General features: G+C 39.3%; 1 protein-coding gene across 1 annotated transcript; it reads left to right on the top strand.

The window, feature by feature from the left end:
* The first annotated feature begins 9159 nt into the window (after positions 1-9159).
* LOC140762196 (uncharacterized) lies at positions 9160-9642 on the top strand. Its single transcript, XM_073099834.1, has one exon. It carries the CDS (start codon positions 9160-9162, stop codon positions 9640-9642), a length of 483 nt encoding a protein of 160 aa, XP_072955935.1.
* Positions 9643-18017: the final 8375 nt, after the last annotated feature.

The following is an 18017-nucleotide window of genomic DNA, read 5'->3' as shown; positions in this document are numbered from 1 at the left end:
GATCATATTTTTCTTTTTGGATTAATTTAGATTGTTCAATTTTATGTTAAGAGATTATTCAAATTATCTTTGTTTTATTTTATTCTTTTCTTGAGAGAGAGAGGGTGGTGGCGGGAATGTACGATGTCCTGGTTAAACCATAATGATTTGTTACTGACACGGTGGGAAACCGGGTATCTCACCAGCTAGGTTCTTTTTTTTTCTAATTAAATACCAGTTAGGATATTGTTCAAGCTACATGATTTACATTTTTTTTTTATTGAGAAAAATTGGGTTACAGAAAAAAATATATATTACAAAAGGAAAAGCGAGGTAAAAGATTTCAAAAGAAGTGGAGCCTTTAAAAAGGATAGCAAGGCTCAGCACTTCCTCCAGAGGTGAGAGATGTCTAGGAGGAATTCAGAGGTTGTTAGTATTGAGAAATCAAAAATTCTATTATTTCTTTCCCTCCGTAGCTTCCACCAACTAGATCATTGGAAGCAACATTTTAAAACCTTTAATCTTTTCCTTAAGAACGGTGGAATGTAGTTAGCGTTCCATGAATGATAGTGCTCTAGGATGTCGGCCATCCTCTCGGACCCAGCCTCCTAGTAGAAAGATGGTTGTAAATTCTTTTGATGTGTTCGCATTCGAATCTCCTTATGGGAAAGCAACTCTTTTGTGGTTACAGTGAGATTCCATATGTTATAAGTTTGTCAAACTTAGGCCTGAGAAGTTGATGATATTGTAGAGAGATATGGCAGGGGATATTCCACTAGGGATAAATCTCTATACAATCTGATCGCATTCATTCATTCATTAATTGCTTTCCTATAAGGAGATTTCGAATCTACTGAAAGTCTTTAGAAATTTCTGAGTCTCTTCTTCCGAGGAATTCTTAAGGATGAATTTAGGTATTCTGAGTTGGATCTTCTTACAGTGGAGGCTAGGGTTTTGTTTCCTCTATTAAGTGCTAATAGCTTGAGGGATAAAGAGTGGCAATAGAGATATTTGTAGCCCATCTTTTCGTCCAAGGGTTAATCCATTCTGTATTGCTAATAATATAGTTGATTCCAGTTGGAAAAGGATCTTTAGTTTTGAGAACGCCTTTCCAATTTGTAGGATTAAGAAAAATGTCTTAGTGCTTTAGGAGAGTTCTTTCTTAGGTAGCAGAAATATAGGATAAGGTTGTGCCAAAGTGGAGAGTGACCGAGTTTCCACCACCCACCACCATTTAGTTAGTAGGGCAAATTTCTAAGACTGGAAATTAATAATGCCAAGACTCCCTTGATCCTTGATTTTACAAACATGTTCCCAACTTACCGAGCAGTGAAACTATTTCATTTTGTCTTCCCTTGCAAACAAGAACCCCTTTTTGATGGAGTCAATTTTGTGAAGTATTTTGGTCCAAATCCAAAAGGCATAGGAGGGATGGGGCCAATAAAACTATGTTAAATAGCATCAGTCAACCCCAAATTGAAAGAGTTTTCGTTATCCAACAACCTAATCTTCGATTGAAGGGGGAGAAGTTAGAGATGAATGAAAAGGCTAGGGCTAAGAGAAATAAAGAGAGCTAGGAAAAAAGAATAGTCAATTCAATACATGCCTAAGCTACAAAGCACAAATCCCTTTTTTGGTTTCTTTAATGAACCACAAATATGGGTATATAGACCCTTTGGCCACTAAAATTCTCATTAGACAGGACTATAGGACTAATATCCTAAAGGACCTCGAATCACTAATATGCCTTTGAGTCTGATACCTTTGTTTTTATGATAGTATCAAATCATCCATAATATGAAAGTAAATTAACATTAGGTGAATGGTCAATGGAACTACAAGTTACAAAAGTTTTTGAGCCTCCTCTCCAAAGGTTATCTTAGAAAGTAGAATTGGACCGATAGAGGGTAAGTGAATTTTTTGGCCGGACCCACAAGACAAGGCATCATCCTAAGTTCATTTACAATTTTTTTCAACTCAAAACTAGAGATGTAGGGACGGGATGTAAATGTCTTGGGAGGCTAAATTTAACGATAAAGTGCTTCTTTTTAATTCGAAATCCCGTGGGACAAGGCACCCACTAAAGTACTTCTTCATAGGCTTCATATTCGAAATAGTTATCCATCTTTTTTTATCAATGTTGTTTCGCCTTGAAGGTGTGGGATGTAATTGGCTACAACCTAACATTACCTTCAATCTTGATGTCAATTGGGTGCCGATGACTGGTCCCGCCCTGGGAGCAATTCTAAGAAGCTTAAAGTTGTGGTAGCTACCACAATCTGGTTGATTTGGAAAGCTTGAAATAAAATGTGTTTTCAAGGAGCTAGAACCAAGCCGCAAACATGATTTGGCAAGCCTTAGCTATGGCCAAGGATTATTTTGAGTGAAGGTGTGTCCGATCATTTCTAAAGTCTATCATTGATATTTGGTTAACAGGGAGAAACATCAGGAGGGAGGTAAAACTCAACGTGGTTGAGGCTTTCGACCTGAGTAGATAAGGGATGGCCTTAGATTTGTTGGGAGTGATAGCACCAAATTCCTTCTTTTTGCTAAGCTTAGCCAGTTGAGTGCCCCCTCCCTTAGAAGCATAAGCTCTTGCTCTAAAAGAGGCCTTGATGTATGTAGTTAGAGGGCAGCTCCCTAGAATCATATGCGAAAGTGATTACAAAGTCATTATCTCGGCTATTAACAATATTTAAGATTCTCCTTAGAATTAGCAACATAATATCCTAGTATAGAGAATTGATACCTCGTTTTGATTTATGTATCTTTTTACACACCTACAAAAAATGTAATAGTGTTAAATGGATAGTCGGATAGGTAGGGATTACCTTTTTTTCCTTAATGGGGTGAATTTCTAACAGTACAAGAGCTAAGACTTCATAAGAATAAATAATACTTGAGCACAACTAGCAACTCTCCTTTTAATTAAAAAAATATAAAATATATAATAATTATATGTTGGCCTGGTTAGGCGAGCAAGAGGGGAAAGAGAGTTGAATTGGGTTTATAATAAAGATTAAAAAAACTGATATATAAATGTATGCACAAATTACAAATAAAATAGATGAATAAAAGCTTTTGAGAGAAAATAAGATACTAGGATTTATAATGGTTGGAGCAATGTTTATATCTACTCTTTAAGGATCATCCTTTGAGGATTCATTATGTACTTAAATGCATATACCACTAGTTTTCTAAGGTGTTAGCAATATTTATAAGAGATTTATCTCTCAAAATATCTCTCCTCAAAACAACCACCATTTTTAGTTATAAACCTATTTAAGAGGACTATCTGATCTTTCATTAACAAACCATGAAGTCTTTCCTATCTTTTTCACAAGAAACTTAAAATGCAAATACATCCATGGCGTATAAATATTCCCAAGGAGATAGATTTATAAATTAAGCTCACAAAGAAAAAGAAAGAAGAGAGAGAAAGTTTATCAAGTTGAGATATTCACTTCTCCAATATTAGGCTGAGCTAGAATGCTCTATTTTTTGTCTCTTGATTTGCTTTTCGGAAACCTTACTTCAACCTCTGGTATGGATCCCTATGCATATACTTGAGAAAACTCTCTCTCATTTGAAGGTGTTACAGACATTAGAGACACTTTTTTCAAAGCATTTAATATCAAGGGATTTGCATCACATTTCAATATTTTCTTTGCGGTGCCTTGTTGATAGCTTAAATATTCGAATTTAAATTTATCAGAGATGTAAATATCTGAGTGATGTTTCCGACTTGATGAGAATTACATCAATTATAGTTAAAACTATAAATAGTCTTCATTTTATCAACCTAAAATGCAGCTATGGATAGTCAATTTGTAGATCATATTTCACATAGCTAATAGACAAAATTAAAAAATATATGTATATAAAAGTTATAAAGTATCAAGTTTAATTTCCGCATATAAAATATTATATGTAAAAGATCATTGTATTGAATGTTATGACTAAAATATCAGATAGGTGTCAAAAATCTATCTACCAGAAATACAGTTTTGTAATACTTCAGCTGTGGCATAATTTATGGCAAATAGAACATGAGAACTCAAAACTATATACTATAGTAAAAATATAGATAAATAAGTCTTCATCTAAGATCAAAAAGCATCATATTTGTATCATATATCACTTAAAAGTTGTGCCCAAAATACTATCATATATTCAAAATTATTTCACCCTAAGCATCAAAAGATTATACTTTTAAATGTCAACTTGTCTGCTACCATTGAGAAAATATAACTAATTTGTTTAATCGTTATCATTAAAATCAAACAGTAAACTGATACGATTCGATCCATATTGGCTCCATGCGGGACATTGGGTTCATGGGAATGAACCTATTTATCTAGTTGAGTTAGTAGAATCAATAAAATCTATTTTTTATCAGGGCGCGTTTGAACGGAAACGGGCGCATTCGAACGCGGCCGTTCGAACGCTGCATCACGTTCACATCGACAGAGAATGGAATTGACGCGTTCGAATGCACCGCAGCGAAAGTATGGGTTAAATTAGAGATGTTAGGGTTGTTTGGGGTGTTTTTGTGTTACTTATGGAGTCCTTTGGGTGAGCCTCTATATATATATGTGGAGGAAACCTTAATTGAAATATTATTATCTGGATTGGAATTGGCTTTAGCATCATCTTCTTCTCTCTTGACTTTAGCCATTAGCGCCCTCTCCCACCTCTCTTCTTCCACTGCCTAAGTCTTTGGTCAGCTTCTTCCAACCTCTATCATTTCTCTTCCACAACAACTTCTCCCCCTTCACACCAAGAACTAACCCTAACATCCATCTAGCCATTGAAAGGCTATCAAGCTAGGATCTAAGTTTCAGAATCGTTGCGGATCGGATTAGGCCGGTTCGTAATAACTAGTACCAGAGCCAACTTTCCTCGGACCATTATGGCTACCACAAGATCCAAGGTGGCCAAGCAAGTAAGTGATCAAGGTGTGGAGATGGACCGCGTGGCTATATCAAGATCTCCATCCCCTCAGAGTTCTCGAGGACGGACAGAAAGCCCGCCTGATCTCGCGCAAACCCTAGCGCTTATGGCACAAACTTTGTTGGAGCTCAAAGCTACCCTTGTAGATAGGAATGAATACCCTCTAAGGCGTATATCTGAACAACATCGAAGACATGAAGAACTCCCCTTACCTAGAAAGGGAAACCGACGAGGACCGATCCTAGAGGCACCTTGGAGACAATGCGACAAGCCGTATGGGCACCGCACTGACATACCTCCCCTTCACCTGAGGGAACCTATGGCCCCACAACCAGAGGAGGAGCCTTGGGATGAGTGGGAGGAACTTCCTCATCACCTAAGGGCCTAACATCAAGGGCCGCTTCGTTGAGGACATGAGAACGGGCACGACCAAATGCTACAACCCCGCACTGTTTGAATTGATTTTCCTAAGTTCAACGGTGGGGACCCATTGGATTGGATTTATAGAGTGGAATAGTTCTTCACATATCAAGGGACACCTAATCATTGAAAGGTGTTATTAGCCTCATTCCACCTTGAAGATGTAGCGGTGAGGTGGTATCAAGCAACACATCGAACTCGTCCCTTCGCCACTTGGGAGGAGTTTGCCGATGCGCTTTGTGTGCGTTTCGGACCATCATACTATGAAGACTTCCAAGCCACCTTGATAAAGCTAATCCAAAAAACTTCGGTAAGAGCCTATCAAGAAGAGTTCGAAAGGATAAGCAATAGAGTCTATGGGTGGTCGGACTCGGCCCTTAAAAGTACTTTCATCTTCAGACTTTGCCGTGATATCCAAGTGGAAGTCAAGGCTACACGTCCTACATCCTTACTAGAGGCATTCTCAACGGCTCAAATGATGGAAGAAAAGATAAGGAAATTGAAGGCTACTCACTGCCCCAATTGGAGCGTTGCGGACCCGCGTGTTAACACCAGACCGTCGGTTTCAGGAGTGGCACGTTCAGGGTGGGCTCGGCCAAACCTTAATCGACAAAACCTTCCACGTACAGGCCCTGACTCTCGGGGACAGCCAAGGGTGAGAGGGCAACGCCTCATACCAGCAGAGGTCGAAGATTGGTGTTTTAAGGGTTCATGCTTCTATTGCGACGAACGCTTCACACTAGGCCACAAATGTGCTAAACAACCTACAGCCATCATGCTCATGGAAGAGATGATTGAGGAAGATCCTATTGAAGATCTTGAAGGGTAGTAAGTGGATGAAATAAATCACATCAAGGAAGATAACTCGCTAGAAGTTCAAGCCGAACTCTCCCTCTATTCGCTTGCCGGCAAGTCAACTCCCAAAACCCTTTGGGTCGAAGGTATGATTAAGAAGAAAAAGGCACTAATTCATATTGACTTAGGAAGCATCCACAACTTTGTAGATCTACGTATGGTTAGGCGATTGGGTTTATAATCGGAGCCTTCTAATAGCTTTGATGTGATCATCGGGGACGACACCGTGTTGAGGACTGAGGGAATATGCTGCAAGGTACAACTACAAATTCAAGGTCACACCTTCTAAATTGACTTCTACCCGTTGGCTCTTTGAGGGGCCGACATGGTGCTTGGGGTGCAATGACTACGGAATCTTGGACTAGTCACCTTCAATTTCACCACCATGGCAACAGAGTTTAGATACGAAGGCAACCCGATCCAATTAATAGCTACATCAAACAAGGAACCTTTTGAAGTCCTACAATCCCTAGAAGGGTTCTTGAAACCCGGGTGCCGCGAGTTCCTCATGAAACTCATCGAGGGGACCCAGGATATGGAGGACTCAACACCCTTACCCGCTGACTTAAAGATTGTTTTGTAGGAATTCGAAGATGTGTTCCAACAACACCATGGACTGCCACCACCTAGAGCGCAAGACCATCGTATCGAGATCCTGCCAGGGGCGGGCCCAGCCAATGTGAGGCCATATCGATACCCATTCATCCAAAATGAGGCTATATCAAAGATGGTCCAAGAGATGTCCAACAGGGTGATAAGACCAAGTAGAAGCTCTTATTCTTCACCCGTCTTACTTGTGCGAAAGAAGGACAGGTCATGGAGGTTCTGTGTGGACTATCGAGCTCTCAATTCCATCACCGTCAAGGATCGGTACCCTATTCCGATGATTAAAGAGTTGTTGGATGAACTAGCTAGTGCATGTTATTTTTTGAAGTTGGATTTGAGGGCTGGATACCATCAAATCAGAGCCGAACCATCCGATGTGTACAAGACGGCATTTAGAACTCATAATGGAAACTATGAGTTCTTGGTCATGCCTTTCGGACTTACCAACGCCCCAGTCACTATCCAAAGCTTAATGAATGATATATTTAGGCCTCACCTAAGCCAATATGTGTTGATATTCTTTAATAATATATTAGTATACAGTCGCACATGGGAGGAACATTTGGGACATCTTAGGACGGTTCTTGGACTACTTCGGCAGCACGAGCTAAAAGCAAAGGATTCCAAGTGTTCATGGGGGCAGCAAAGGGTCGACTACCTGGGTCACATCATATCAAAAGATGGAGTAAAAGTAGACCCTAAGAAGATTCATTCCGGGATTCATGATTGGACATGCAAAATAGAAATACTTTTTCTTGGGGTTTTGCTTCTGTTTGGCAACATGCTATTGGGTGGTGGTCCTGCTTATGGGGTCAAATCAATACGTTCGCCGGTTTGTAGCAAATTACGGCAAGGTGGCAGCTCCCCTCACAGCCTTGCTAAGAAAAGTGGGATTCTCATGAACGGACAAAGCCAGGGAAGCATTTGAAGCCTTAAAGAAGGCAATGGTCTCAGCCCCGGTCCTTCCCTTAGCAGATTTTACCAAACCATTCACCATTGAGTGCGATGCATCCGGAGTTGATATAGGGGCAGTTTTAATGCAAGAAGGAAGGCTTATAGCCTACATGAACAAGGCTCTTTCCGAGTGTTCACAGTTGCTATCAACCTATGAAAGAGAGATGCTTGCCATCATCCATGTTTATCACCAAATGGATGCCTTATCTCATCGGGTGGCGCTTCACGATTTGCACGAATCAAAAGAGTTTACCATATTTTCTTGGGCAGCGCATTCACACACCAGCCCAACAAAGGTGGGTGTCTAAGCTACTCGAATATGATTAAGAGATTGTATACAAAAAGGGGACTGAAAACAGCAATGTCGACGCCTTATCCAGATGCCCAAACCTAGCCGAGTTAGCAACCATTTCAGCACCGATTTTTTTCTTTTTCTAGTAGTTGCAGGAGGCCTACAAGAATGATTCGGAAGCCAAGAAGATGATGGACCTTGCTGCAGATCCTAATTGTAAACAAGGGGTGTTGTTGAGGGATGGACTCTTGATAGACAAGGGGAAGATCATTGTTCCAGATGACCGTCAATTGCACTTGGAGTTGATGCGCCACTTCCATGACTCTTCTATGGCTGGACATGAAGGGGTATTACGCACCTACAGAAGATTAAGTCAGAGTTGCATATGGATTGGGATGAAGAAGGATGTGCAGGCCTATGTCAAGGCTTGTGAAGTGTGCCAAAGGACAAAGACGGAGTCGGCCAAACCTGTTGGATTGCTTCAACCGCTTCCCAATCCGACCAAGGTTTGGAAGGATGTCGCCATGGATTTCATTGATGGCCTACCCAAGGCCAAGGGACATTCTATTATATTGGTGGTGGTTGATCGCCTCAGCAAGTATGCGCATTTTTCAGCCTTAGCGCATCCTTACACGGCGAAAAGGGTGGCTGAGGTCTATGTGCGCAACGTGGCCAAAATGCATGGTCTGCCAAAATCAATTGTTTCAGATCGTGATCCTATATTTGTGAGTAAATTTTGGCAGGAATTCTTTGCACTCCAAGAGACAACCTTTCGGATGAGTTCAGCCTATCATCCTCAAATGGACGGGTAATCCGAAGTGCTGAACTGTTGCTTAGAGCAGTATTTGAGGTGTTTTGTGGGTGAGCGACTACGACGGTGGATGTCTTATTTGCCATAGGCTGAATGGTCATACAATACAGCTTTTCATTCGGCCATTGGCATGACTCCATTTGAGGTCATTTATGGACGACCCCCTCCTACCTTGCAGACATACTTGCCACCAGTCTGAACGGAGCAAACCGAGGTAGATGTCGTTCTGAGAGACCGTGATGAGGTGATGAGGAGACTCAAAATATACTTAGCGGCTGTCCAAAATAGGATGAAGCAAGTTTATGACCAGAGGCACCAAGAAAGGTCCTTCTCGTTTGGGGATTGGGTCTACATCAAGCTCCAACCATATCGACAAAGCTCGGTTAAACCAATTCCCAATCAGAAGCTAGCTCTAAAATTTTATGGACCATATCAGATGGTCGAGAGGATTGGACCGATACCCTATCGCCTTGACTTACCGGAGGAGGCACGAATACACCCAGTATTTCATGTTTCAAATCTCAAGGCTCGAGTTCCCCCTACCGAGCCCATCAAAGGTGCTCTACCCGAACCAATGACGACGGAGGTCGAAGAGTCTAAATCCGAACCAAGTACCCCTATTCTAGTTCGGATCCTAGCACGCCGACGCACTCGAGTTCAGGACGAGTGGACGACTAAGATTTTGGTGGAGTGGCAAGGATGCCTAGTGGAGGAGGCGACATGGGTGCCTGAAGCTGACTTCATGGACTGTTACCTGGAGCTAACACCTTGAGGTCAAGGTGAGCAGAAGCGTGGTGGAGTGATACGATTCGATTCACATTGGCTCCACGCGGGACATTGGGTTTATGGGAATAAACCTATTTATCTAGTTGAGTTAGTAGAATCAATAAAATCTATTTTTTGCCAAGGCGCGTTCGAACGAAAATAGGCGCACGTCCATTCGAACACGGTCGTTCGAACGCATGCATCACGTTTGTATCGACAGAGAACGGAATTGGCGCGTTCGAACGGAAATGAGCGCATTCGAACGCGGCCGTTCGAACGCCTACATCACGTTTGTATTGACAGAGAACGGAATTGGCGTGTTCGAACGCAATCGGGCACGTTCAAACGCACCGCAGCGAAAGTATGGGTTAAGTTAGGGATGTTAGGGTTGTTTGGGATGTTTTTGTGTTACTTAAGGAGTCCTTTGAGTGAGTCTCTATATATATGTGGAGGAAATTTTAATTGAAATATTATTATCTGGATTGAAATTGGCTTTAGCCTCATCTTCTTCTTTCTTGACTCTAGCTATTGGCGCCCTCTCTCACCTCCCTTCTTCCGCCGCCCAAGTCTTTGGTTGGCTTCTTCTAACCTCTATCCTCCCTCTTTCACAATAACTTTTCCCCCTTTCACATCAAGAACTAACTCTAGCATCCATCTAGCCATTGAAGGGCTATCAAGCTAGGATCTAAATTTCAGAACCGTTGTGGATCGGATTAGGCCGGTTCGTAACATAAATAATTGAAACCCTATAACAAATACATTAGAAACATAAAGCTAGATGAGGTTGAAATGATAATCCTGCTGATTAAATTGTAAATTTTTTTTATGGTCCTTGCACATCCTATAAAGTTTATTCTGGTCAAATATAAATCGTGATTAGGAATCTTATATAACAACCTTAGTTAATAGAAGAAAAAACTTTATTCTGGTCAAATATATATAGAATTCCTTGTTCATCCCACAATAAGCAGTGCTTCCAGCGAAGATATTTTCTTAGGAGCGCGCACAAAATTGGCATCTAGAGTCGCTTTCTAATTATTTCCACCATTCCAGCTCATATATATCTCCAAATAACAAAGAAAATGTATCATATTCATCGATGGACAACAACGTATATATATTAGGATAAAACGTTTGTTTCAGTTTTTGCTGTGTGCGCAGTGGACATCCCAAAATCTAAATTAAACTCTGGGAACAAACCCACATAGTCAAAATGATGGATCCCACAAGCGTAGTAGTCAACGAATCCCAAGTAATAAAGGAATTAAAGAGAGAGAAAGAGAGAGAGAATGAGAAGGAGAGAGAGGGTATGGAGGTGGCTTGCAATTAATAAACTGCAAGTTGGGACCATCGCCTTTGGGTAATGTCCACGTAAAGTGGAACATGTCCCTCTCTATCTCCTTTTTCTCAACTAAGATGAGTAGAAGCATCTTGGGAGCCTTGAGTTCTCATTTCCCATCATTATCCTAACCACAGCATGACCGGGAATATTGCCACCCACCTTGGTCAATTGAAAAGAGAGAGGAAAAAAAAAAGGGAGGGGGAAATTTGCATATGACACCCTATATACCAGCGAATTATTTCCCTAGCAGTTCCCCCACCTGATTTTTCACTATTAATTTAGGAAAATAAAGACACTTAATTCAGCTCTTACCTAAAAACTTAAAACTTGTGAGTTGAATTGGGTTTCATAAATAGTTTGTATCAAATCTCTTCCGTTTCGGACTTGGGACTTTCCGGTCTCTAGCAAATGGTTCTGCAAATCAGTAAGACTTACTCAAAATTAGAAGACTAGACTCGAGAGCGAATAGGTGATGTTAGACTCACGTATAAAGAGAAATATTATTATCTGTCAAACACTCTTTCACTGATCTTGAACAATGTTAAAGATACGACTTCTGATATTGGAAATGCAGGGTTTGAACAACAAAATATGCTTAAATGTATGGTGTCATCTGCAAACATCTTGGGAAATTGTTTTAAAAAAAAAAGTCTGGTGGAATCCATGTATGAGCACCAAGGTCTGAATCAATCAGGATGTGCCCATCCCACCACTCACCAGACCTCTCTCTCTCTCTCTCTCTCTCTCTCTCTCTCTCTCTCTCTCACACACACACACACACGCACACTCCCTCCTCCTGAGAGAGATCGCTTTTGACTCTTTATATATTGGGAGGAGCTTGGCCCTCAGTGAGGCCACTTTGGGCTCGGACCATTTGGCCACTTGGTTTCCCACTACTATGTTTCCCTTTATTTCCTCTCGACCTCCATCTCGATATTTATTCGATGGGTCATGGGGTATATACCAATTACTCAATTAGTACCACTAAGTCGTAAGAGTCAAAAAATCTATATATATATACTTGGGTCAGCATCTAAGGTTGACATCAACCAGTCTTGTGCATAGTATCGTGCATGTCATTGCTACCTTTGCATGACGTGCGCAATGTTCAAGGACTAGGAAGACTGCATGACTTTCAACTGTAAAAGGAACCAACACACAGATAACCTTGGATTTTTCGTTTTTTATGTTCTTTTTTTTTTTATGTTCTTTTTATTTTTCGTTTTGTTAGTAATCCTTTTCTTTGTATTCTTTTGACTCATCATCTTTCATTAAAAAAAAAAACTACTTCAAGCTAACTTATTTGCAAATTTATTAGTTATTACAATCTTTTTGGACAGCACGGTAAAGTAATACAATCATTTGCATGCGAGAATATTCGCCTTCAATTTAAAATAAAATAGTCATGATAGTTTTCGTGGTGTTTATATGTTTCCCAAGATGCTTCTCTTGATTTCATAATTCTGGTCGGCATAAGTTATACAGGAGTATTTGTAAGATAAGCTTGAATTACTTAACTAATGAATATAAATATAAAGCTGATAATAACATGCGACCTGAGACTAGCCAAACTTGATTGAGGTGCAAGTTATAGAAAGTATGGTGCTAAATAGAATAGTCTCTGAATCCTAGCATCACGAATTAATCAATAAGATGTTAGAAATTTATGTCAAGTTAGCCACATAAGAGACGCTTATATAGTAATATGTGGTTAGCGAACCTACACAATATTCTATCAGAAAGCAAAACTAGCAGCACTTCAAAAAGCTAATCAGTCACTAGTGTCTTTATAAAATAAAAATTGAGGCCCTCGTTTTTTCTTCTTATTCAAATGCATCATTTCGAGCATTCTCCCAGCTTTTCCAATGTTTGTCGTAGTTAAGTTGGTTAATTTTTTTTAAAGAGTTTTTCCTTGGGGTTAGATATTTTTCCCAATTTATTAGCACGTTGGTAAAGACTATTAATATGTATTTATGGTCCTATATTAGGCTGATATTATTTTTATTTTATGTAAACCTAACTTTGGTTTGAAAAGCTTTCCTTTAATATCAGCGTGTTTCTTCTTGCGATTAGCTATTTTGACTTGTATCTCTTTGTGTCCTGTCATCGGATGGCGAATGAGAAGTCATTATATACCTCACAAATTCATCTGAAGTTGTGAGAATTGTTAAGGAAGTTTCTAACCTTTATTTAAGGACTCAGAACTAGATATTGAATCACCGATTAAATAGAGAACTCTAGGAATTATATTATCATCTTAGGAGTCCTCTAGTTCCCTCTTGAAATTTATACTCCATCTTTAAATGAGACTTCTACACTTGTTTAATTGTTTGAACTATAGCTAAGCATGATCCAGTAGTATCAAAAGAAGATGAAACATTTGTCGGCATCAAACAATTTAAGACAGGTGCTTTTGAGGGTTGATCCATTGGCTAGGTGATTACCAAAAGGAGGCGATCTTTTCATAACGGTAATTAATCAAATGGTTTTTGTTTAAGAAGTTATTTAAACATAATAGAATTTGATTGTTGGGAGGGATTGTAATTAAGTCTTTTTTTATTGCTTTGTGAAATAAGATCGATCAATATTGGGTAGGTCTATGGTTTTGCCCTCTCTATGCGAGAGAAGATTTTGACATTCAAAAAAATACCACTGTGTATTAGTCATGTTTGTTTTTCTACTTGTATTGAGCTTTTTTACTTTCTACTCTTAGATTTTTGCACATCGAGTTAAGTTTGATTTTTAATACTAGAGTAGGATCCAAATTTCTTAATTGATTTTGATTTTCAAAAGTTGATTCTTCTTTATTTTTTCTAGACCTAGTATGACCTGGTTTCTCTAAACCAAATAAGATTTGTTCCATTGACATCTGACTTTGCTATGGAATTTTTATTTCCATATTTTTAAATATAAATCCTTTTCATCTTGTAGTCATCAAGGGTTCAAAAAAGAGTTGTTGCAATGTGAAATTATGAATATCAAGATTGAAATTTCAAATTTTTATGGAGGAGCAGATCAAGAAGATTCTATAAATTTGCATCATTCTATAGTCAATTTTTGATGAATCCAAAAGAATAAGAAATATAATTTTATGATGTCAGGTGATTCTTCTATGTTGGATGAATACCCTAAATAAAATAAAATTGATTCCCCACCTCTCGCCCAATAAGTGGCCAAAAGATCTTAGGTGAATGGCATGCTGGGCCAAGTTATGCGCAAGGAAATTATTGTAAATAGTGTCCAACTGCTCGCTCGACCAATGGCTGAAAAGACCTTAGGCGAATGGCATGCTGGGCTAGGTTATGCAGAAGAAAATTGTTGCACCTGCTAGTAAATTATAGCTTAATCTAGGGATGCTTAGATAGTAGTCATTTATAATCAAGCACTGTATAATGGATTACCCAATCTGGATTAGTTGCATGGTCGTTAATCCATCAAATAGATAAGTGACTATCACTAAAGAGCCACACCTCATTTTATAAAGGAAACTTGGAGAGCTCCATCAAGCTAGCTAGAATAGCCCGCGCTTCACCTAGTAAGGGCACGAGAAATGTTTCAAAAAAACTAATTTAGCCAGAGGGAGAGAGTAAGGGTTGAGCCTAATGTAAATACCGATACCACTGTAGGGTGCATTGCACCAAGCTGCATCAACCCAGCCAATACAACTGACTGCATTGTTGGGCTTTATTGATTGATGAGTATCATTTTTGTGGTTCAGAGTACTAAAAAAACACGCTAAGTAACTTGAGTGAAGCTTGTTAGCATTGAACACTACATCTCTTGGATAGACATCCTTGCTGTTATAGACCTTTTGGCATCTAGCTTTCTAAATACACTATAGTAGGTAAAAGCAATAGATCATGTCTTCTACTAGGAGATTTGAGTGAAGCACCGGCAACCAGGCATTCAAGGAGGAGGGTTTGTTCATGGTTCTAATACCTAGGTATTAGGAGAGCCAAACTGCACGCGCAAATGAGCAACTTTGGAGCAGATAGTGGATTGTCTCGTTGCTAGAAGAGCACATAGGGTAAGCCTTCATCAATTTCTTAGACGCGACTATGAAGGACCTCTCTTACCAAAATAGTGCAAACCAAACACCTCCATAGAAAAGTTCACCCTCGGTAACACTTCTTTTGCCCGCCAGATAATGAACCAGAGATTTCTATTGTTATTGTCCAATGACGAGCTCAACCATTCACCATGCTAGAGATATTCATAAGTAGCTTTGGCTAAGAATATGCCATTTTTCATACATACCCAATAGAGCTTATCATGTTAGATAGCAAAGTGGGGACTGATGTAGGTATTGAGAATGAGCAAAGCTGCGGTTGTTTAAAATATGCTGTTAATAAGCGATCGCTCATTATCCAACGCGCATGTTTGAATAAATGATGAGATTACCACTGCTTAAAATCTTAGAACTTTTTTAAGATCAAATCAGTTCAGTTTTAGTTTGTATCATAAAGAGATTGGATCAGTAACATCATGATCTACAATTTAATTATCAAGACTTTGTTTAGATTCATATTCCATCTGGGACAAAATCGTGATCCATTCCAAAGAGATACTAAGACTAGTTTAGATAAGTTTATTACGTTGTCACTTATTCAATTTTAGTTATTGTTTTCCATCTCCATTTATATCACTATATATCATTTTTCTCTAGCTATCTAGCTATCTCTTTTGTCTTTGAGTTCTCCCACTTCTCTCTTTGCTTTAGCCATCTCTATCTTCCGTATAGTCTCTTTTCCATTACCATAGCTGTAGTTTAATTATAACCTTTAGTCATCTATCACATATGTAAGCCACAATTATCATCTTTTGTCGAGCCACCTATATTAACTACTTAGCCTTCACACCATCATCACCGTCACCCCACGGCAAACCTCTCATCTCTAGTCGCACCACAACTCAGTAGTCTTAGCTATCTTCCACCATCATCTATCCAATATCGTATCCAAATCATAGAACTTCATACTACTTAGCTAAGCCCTTCCACAACCCTAGATTTAGTCCAACCACCACAAATTGACCACTCTCAATCTCTAAACACACCACTTAAAGCTTAGTATGTACTAGCAAGCCATAAGAATCAAGTATTTGAATCCTACATGGGTGCACACTCCACGATCTTGTGTTCACCGCTTTCAAAAACTAAGCCAGATTACCATGTCAATGCATACTTACTAGGCTCAATGCGCACTGATCTTACTATAGCATTTTGAAATACTTTTGTTGTCTAAGACAATTCACTTGCAGTCATTTGCCAGGTTGCATGACAAACCAAATATGATTTCATATTTTATATTCTCCTAGTAGAACCAAAAAAATGTTTCTTGTCTTGATTTAAAAGATCAAAAAGGCTAGAGAGAGATATCCATCCAAAGAATACTCAAGGAAGATCATATTTCAAATTCAGAGAGTTTTATATTTCTCATACATACAGAGCACACAAAATGTGAAGAGAGCCATCTATATATGTCTAAGTGCTAAGTGTACATCAGAGATTGATCAGAGAATATTAGAGGGGCAGAAAAGAGTTGTCATCTTCGATAGTTACCACCAATGACTTTGACTTTGATATCTTCTAGATCTAATCAAATTAGAAATCATTTCTCTCCTGAAATTTCAGTGGATGAAATGTCATTCTAACAGAACTCTCAATGGTTTTCTATGCATTTGAATGCTCGTCACGTTTCGCCTTGTATTTTTTTCATATTCAAGTGCATTCATTTGAATATTCTCCTAGTCATTCAGATGTCTGTTGTAGTTTTCAGTCCTAGTTGGTTTATTTTTGTAAGATTTTTTATTTTATTTACGCTTCATTTTCTTTCCTAATTTATTAGTATATTTGTAAAGATTATATATTGATGATCTCTGATACCAAATTGGGTTTTCAGTACCAAAGATAGGCTACGCAATGATTCCTTCAAGATCTGGATGTATTACAAGAATTAGTCCGCGCAATCGTAAAACAATATTCGTCAAATATTTTCTGATGGTCAGAAAATTACGAAACTATATGGATTAGATTCATAACTTCCTGATCTACAACTTTTGTATTTACACCCTTTGTAGGTTCGAACTACAACTAGGACTAAAATACAAAAGAACGTGGGTGATGGTAGTGGCGACAAGTGGAGTGGATGTTAGGTTATGGATGGGTATGGAGATGAAGGTGGATGGTGGATGTGGTTAAGGGATATAGAAGAAGGGTACGAAGTGGTCGAGATCCAAAAAAAAAAGAGTGGCTCTACAGTCAAAGGAGATTAGAAGTTAGGAGAAACCTTGTCAACGGTAGAGATAGAAGATGGTGATAGGGGAGGAGAGAGAGAGTCTAGAGAGAAGATAGAAGACAAGAAATCAATAATCTAATAGCATTATAAAGTTGGCTGCCATCCACATATTTATAGAGGCTAGCCAACAAGTCCTAAAATAATATGAATTCTTAATTCTAGAGGATTCCAGTCGATCGCGTTCGAATGCGCTCGATCGCGTTCGAATGCACTCGATCGCGTTCGAATGCACCAAAAGCTTCATCTCTGTATGTCCGAAGGTGATGCAGGCGTTCGAACGCGAGCGTTTGAACTCGCCCGACCGCGTTCGAACGCACAATATGTGTTCTCTGTATTTACGAACCTGATGCAGGCGTTCGTAAAGGCGTTCGAACGCGACCCCTCCTACGTTTGAACGCGACATACAGAAATTTTATTTTAATAAAAATAAACACCTAATGCAATAAGAAAAGATCCTAATTAAGTGCATTAGCCTACTATGCTTCCCCTATCTTGCCCTCAAGGTGAAAAGTCGGGGAGACTCTCCAAGATATCAATCTCCAACTCCCATGTCACCTCATCAGATGGCTTGCCAAGCCACTCAACTAGAATCTCCATCTCCAATCTGGTACCATGTCGTCGTCATCGCCTAGCAAGTACATGAACTGGCTCTACGATCTCTATCTCCTCCGATGGCTTCGGTAGAACCGATCCAATGACCTCGTGATCTCCAATCCACTCCCTCAGCAATGAAACATGGAAGAC

Source organism: Typha angustifolia, chromosome 7 (genome assembly GCF_048772165.1).
Source record: "Typha angustifolia cultivar Huaian chromosome 7, ASM4877216v1, whole genome shotgun sequence".
Classification (NCBI taxonomy): domain Eukaryota; kingdom Viridiplantae; phylum Streptophyta; class Magnoliopsida; order Poales; family Typhaceae; genus Typha; species Typha angustifolia.
Note: the sequence above shows the minus strand (reverse complement) of the source record. Positions and strands in the feature narration are given on the sequence as shown.

Excerpts from the sequence above, each read along its gene's own strand:
- LOC140762196 (XM_073099834.1), top strand. The coding sequence starts at position 9,160 with ATGAAGCAAGTTTATGACCAGAGGCACCAAGAAAGGTCCTTCTCGTTT.